The sequence below is a fragment of the Capsicum annuum genome, chromosome 3 (genome assembly GCF_002878395.1).
Source record: "Capsicum annuum cultivar UCD-10X-F1 chromosome 3, UCD10Xv1.1, whole genome shotgun sequence".
In the NCBI taxonomy this organism is placed as follows: Eukaryota; Viridiplantae; Streptophyta; class Magnoliopsida; order Solanales; family Solanaceae; genus Capsicum; species Capsicum annuum.
The window spans coordinates 16,635,829-16,639,071 of NC_061113.1; the positions used below are offsets into that span (position 1 = coordinate 16,635,829).

The 3,243-nt window shown below is 26.0% G+C and overlaps 1 protein-coding gene across 1 annotated transcript in view; it reads left to right on the forward strand.

Annotated features, from left to right (window-relative positions):
* Positions 1-2,839: 2,839 nt before the first annotated feature.
* Positions 2,840-3,243, forward strand: part of LOC107864627 (DNA-directed RNA polymerase V subunit 7) — a 10,938-nt gene continuing 10,534 nt past the window's right edge. Inside the window, exon 1 of the mRNA XM_016711053.2 lies at positions 2,840-3,019. Within this exon, the coding sequence (XP_016566539.1) occupies positions 2,928-3,019 (92 nt within the window). The 5' untranslated portion in view covers positions 2,840-2,927. The remainder of the gene's footprint in view (positions 3,020-3,243) is intronic.

Below are 3,243 nucleotides of genomic sequence, written 5' to 3' on the forward strand. Positions count from 1 at the left end.
TTTCCACAATTCATAAGGAGTTTTGCTAGTTCTTTTATGAGGAATTCTTTTTTGTAAATAACATGTACATAAAATAGTTTCACCCCACAAATTACCCGGTGCATTAATATAGAGTTCATCATTTCTTTCAATGTCCTGTTTTTTCTTCTAGCTACACCATTAGACTCAAGTGAATAAAGCGGAGTTACTTCATGAATAATTTCTTTTTTTCCACAGAAAGACATTTAAAGATACATATTCTCCACCTCTATTAGATCTAATTTTCTTGATTTTTCTACTAAGCTGATTTTCAACTTCAGATTTCTAAGATACAAAAGCATCAAATGCATCATCTTTATTTTTAAGCAAATACACCTTAGTAAATCTAGAGTAATCATCAATAAAAGTCACATAATATATTTTACCACCTTTAGTCATAGTTTATTTTAAATCATCCAAATCAGTGTGAATCAAAGATAACGGATCAGTTTCTTTATTAACTAAAAAAAAAATATGATTTTTTAGTAATTTTAGCTTCAGCATATATTTCACATTTATCATAATTATTTGAGTTTAAATCATATATTAAACCAAGTGATTGCATATTCTTTATATAAGAGAAATTAACATGTCCTAATCCAGCATGCTATAAAGAAATAGACTTAGTCAAATACATAAAAGTAGATACATTTTTAAAAATATCATTATGAGTATTAAACATATATAATCCATGATTACAACGTCCATTTCCAATAAGAATATTACCTTTATTTAGTATGACCTCAATATTTTTAAATATAACCTTTATTCCAACTTTTTCTAATAATGTCACAGAAATCAAATTAATTCTGATTTCTTCTTCTTTCTCAACTATGGTGTATGATACAAAATCATTTTTATTTATACAAAATATATCTAGTAGCACCAGAGTCTACCACCCAATTTCTCACATTGGTCTCAATATTCATTTCTGAAATGACTGCAATAATTATATCATTTATTTCAGTCAAATTTAATTTTGACTTAACAAGATTATCATTTCTTTCGCGTATTCTCTTGCATTGAGATGCATTTTCTATGAAGATTTTATTATTAAAATTAGACATGTAACCAAATTTATTTTCATATTTGTATTCTGCAATACCATAATCTTCTGACAAACTGACTGAAATGGAAACAGTGAGAGCAACACTAGCATTAGTATTATCAATAATTTTAGAGCCAATATTATATGTCATAATTTTTTAGATTGTTGTGGAACAACGGTAAAACACCAATAATAATATTATTAAATTGTTAACAAAATAATAATATAACAATAACAATATTAGCAGTATAATAACATAATAGTGTATAATAATATTATTGCTTCAATTATAATATTATAATCATTATAATAACTATAACAGTAATATAATTTCTTCTTAACGAGTTAATGATGCTGAATATTAAACAAATATTATAACGACATAATTTTAAGTAATATATTAATTATACTTGAGTCGTGCTAGACACTGTTCTAAGAAACTATTTCAACGGTGTGAAATGTTTCCTCAGGATTAAACAAGCACTTTCCTGATTAATTAAAGGATATTCTGAATTAAATAAGTCTTCCTTATTAACCAGAAGATACAGAAATTAACAAAATTATTAATACAAATATCAATAAATTAATTTAGATAGTGATATAACTAATAAAGGCCTTGAGTTAAAAATACAATAATAATATAGTAGGGGTGAAAGAGGGAGGAGAAAAAAAGGAGGAGTAAGAAATTAAAGTAAAGCAAAATTGGAAGTTGGTTGCTACACATAGGCTAAAGTGAAGCCTCTCCTCATGTCAAGTGTATTAACACTTGTCCTTTAGCTATTTGATAAGACCCACTCTCGATGTAATGTATTCTTGACAAATGTAGGTCAGGAGTGTCAAGATGAAGGCATGCATGCATTTGCAATTACCCTCCTTTCCAAGTAAAATAATATGACTCCTTTTTTTTCTCTTTTTATAAAATTCATGACTTCCCAAATACTCTTATATAATAAATTTTTAAATACATAATAAATTATTTTGAAATAAATAAATATTTTTCCTATAATTATTGATGTGCTATGTAATTTTTTGCTATTATTACTCTATATTTAAAGGTAATATAATCTCTCACCCCAAAAAGTTAATTTAATAATTTTTTTACTATATGAAGAATTTTGACTTTTTATTTTTGTAAAAGTTTTGATTTGGTACAACTAATTTTTAACATCAATTACTTTTGTTCATATAACTCAAAAAGGAAAAGGTGTAACTATTAGATTTGTCTGATGGCAATTCGCATATATTAACCTTCATTGTAAACTTTATCTTAATGTTCAAAGCAAGCAAAAATAATTATTAGATAAAATTAAGTTTATTAATGTGAATGATTTTCATTATTGCTCAATGCATTTAAGAACACGTAATTAATTAGTTAAGGCAACTTTGTTATATATTCTCTTACTTATCCTTATTTAAAAATAGTGAATACGTAACACATATACACACTCATATAAAGTTTTCGACAAATAAATAATTTCTTTACATCAGAACTTTTTACTTAAAATTTAATTTAATTGTTAGTATTTAAATTTTAATATATCGAGCTACATATTTATTCCTCATATTTGTAGCAATCCTCACAAATAAAATGAAAACACTGTTTAAACTAACATTTTTCTTAATAGAATTTTCATAATAACCTAGAATATGCAAGTATTTGGTTTTAAAATAAAGTGGATGTATCTGTAACCAAGTCAATATTATAGGGATGTTCAATGCAATTTATCCAAAAATTTGTCAGTATTCTAATTTGAAAAATACAAAGAGGTTGCAGAGTTTGCAAATGGCAAAAATGGACAGGAGTACCCACTAATCAAATCCTTGTACTCCCCCCACCCCCCTCAAGTTTGCTATATAACCCATGCTACATCTCTATAACTCCTTTTTCAGTTCATCTATACTTCATAAATCTCATCACACAAAAAAGCTAGTGCAGAGTTTTCATCTTTACAGGTTAGAATTTTATACCAATCTTTTTCTTATTAATGAATTTATGTTCTGTTGTTTTCTGTTGATTTGTTGTTGATTTTGAAAGATGGGTTTTTGATTTTAGTCCATTTTAAAATGATTTGTTTTTGGAATTTTGATTTTTGATGCTTCTCTTTGTGAGGTTTAATTGTTGAGTCTTGATTTACCCTGGATCAATGTAGCTTTTTGTTTGTTCTTTTGTAGTTTTT